This window comes from Elgaria multicarinata, chromosome 11, assembly GCF_023053635.1.
Source record: "Elgaria multicarinata webbii isolate HBS135686 ecotype San Diego chromosome 11, rElgMul1.1.pri, whole genome shotgun sequence".
NCBI lineage: Eukaryota > Metazoa > Chordata > Lepidosauria > Squamata > Anguidae > Elgaria > Elgaria multicarinata.
The window spans coordinates 20,122,414-20,124,438 of NC_086181.1; the positions used below are offsets into that span (position 1 = coordinate 20,122,414).

The 2,025-nt window shown below is 42.0% G+C and overlaps 1 protein-coding gene across 1 annotated transcript; it reads left to right on the plus strand.

Annotated features, from left to right (window-relative positions):
• LOC134406726 (olfactory receptor 5V1-like) lies at positions 1–939 on the plus strand. The gene has a single exon (XM_063138256.1). It carries the CDS (start codon positions 1–3, stop codon positions 937–939), a length of 939 nt encoding a protein of 312 aa, XP_062994326.1.
• Positions 940–2,025: the final 1,086 nt, after the last annotated feature.

Genomic DNA, 2,025 nt, shown 5'->3' on the forward strand with positions numbered 1-2,025 from the left:
ATGGAAGGCCAGAACAAAAGTACTGGATTTATCATCTTGGGGTTTTCTGGCAATCTGGAGATGCGAGGTTTGCTTTTCACATTATTTTTGACCATGTATGTCATGTCACTGGTGGGGAACGCATTAATAAGTATTATTGTGAGGCTTGATCCTGCTCTTCACACACCAATGTGCTATTTCATTGCCAGTCTATCTTTGGTGGATATCTGCTATACATCAGTCACAGTCCCTAAGATGCTGGTGAACCTCCTCTCCAAAGACAAAAACATCTCCTTTACTGGCTGTGCTGCCCAGCTATATTTCCTTCTCTTCCTGGGAACCACGGAGTGCTTTCTTCTTGCTGCCATGGCATACGACCGTTTCATGGCCATCTGCAACCCTCTGCGCTATGCATCCATCATGAGCAAGCAGCTGTGTGCCGGGCTGGTAGCTGGATCATGGGCCAGTGGGATGGTGCTTTCCCTAGGGCAGACAAACTTAATATTTGCTCTGCCTTTCTGTGAGGACAACCGAATTGACTATTTCTTCTGTGACATCCCTCCACTTTTGAGACTTGCCTGTGGAGATATATTCATAAATGAAATTGCTGTCTTTGTGGCTGGAATGTTAATCACTCTAATCCCATCACTCTTGATACTAGGCTCCTACATCCACATCATCACCACCATCCTGAAAATTGCATCTGCAAAGGGCAGGCAGAAAGCCTTCTCCACCTGCTCCTCACATCTCATTGTCATCACTTTGTTCTATGGCTCAGCAAGCGCGATGTACCTGAGACCCAGCTCTAGCTACACTCTTGAAAATGACAAATTTCTAGCTCTGCTTTACTCTATCATCACCCCAACCCTGAATCCTATAATTTACAGTTTGAGAAGCAAAGAAATCAATGCGGCTCTGAAGAGAAGGGCTACCTCAAAATGCTTTCATTTCAATCACTGATTAAAGGAAATAAAGCCTGCTGAGAAGGTGTTTCTTCTGCAATGGAAAGTAATGTGTGGAGTTTAGGATGGCCAGGAGAAGTGGTGAAAGGGAAACTCTAGGGTCAGTGTTGTTCATATGATTCTGTAGTTTAGCAGATGATCATGATTAGCTGTAGCATGAGGAAATGCAACAGTTCCCTGAGCAAAGGGTTATCTTCTAGTGCGGATAGAGACAAAATCCATGGAGGGGAAAACACACACCTCATTTTAAACATGGGGCACATTTGTGTGACCATCACTTGATTTCTCTATCGCTGAGAGGCAGATGGATATTAATTAACTCTTTTGGAAAACAGTGCATTTGATTTGAATTTGTGAAGTCTGAACACTCTTAACTGAAGGCTTATTAATTCTGTGATGGGCCATTCATACCTGTGGCATATGACATTGCAACCATCAAGCAGTGGACATGTATGTTTGAAACCAGCCTCAACTTGTGTAAACCGCCCAGAGAGCTTCGGCTAAGGGGCGGTATATAAATGTAATAAATAAATAAATAAACTTGTGTACAAATCTAGTGGGATGAACTTATTGTTATTATTATTATTATTATTTATTTATATAGCACCATCAATGTACATGGTGCTGTACAGAGTAAAACAGTAAATAGCAAGACCCTGCCGCATAGGCTTACAATCTAATAAAATCATAGTAAAACAATAAGGAGGGGAAGAGAATGCAAACAGGTACAGGGTAGGGTAAGCAGGCACAGGGTAGGGAAAAACTAACAGTAGAAAGTAACAGTAGAGCAGGTTACCTGTATTGCATATTGACTTCTCTTCAGGCTAAATTATCAGAACAGCTCAGAAACAAAGCCATTAAATAATCAAAACCACAATAAAAGTCACAATTAAACAGATAACACAGGAAACTGAAATAAGAGCATCAAACGATTCTCACAACCACCCCTCTGTCAGTCAAGATACAGAAGCTAGCCAGGTTGGCAAATGCATCTCACTTCAACATGGGCAATGAGACAATATCCTCTACCACACCTGAGAGCATGCACTCGGTATACATTCTCCAACACTTTGCCAATCCTCAC

Bases quoted from the DNA above. Each gene is read 5' to 3' on its own strand.
- LOC134406726 (XM_063138256.1), top strand. From the start codon at position 1: ATGGAAGGCCAGAACAAAAGTACTGGATTTATCATCTTGGGGTTTTCT.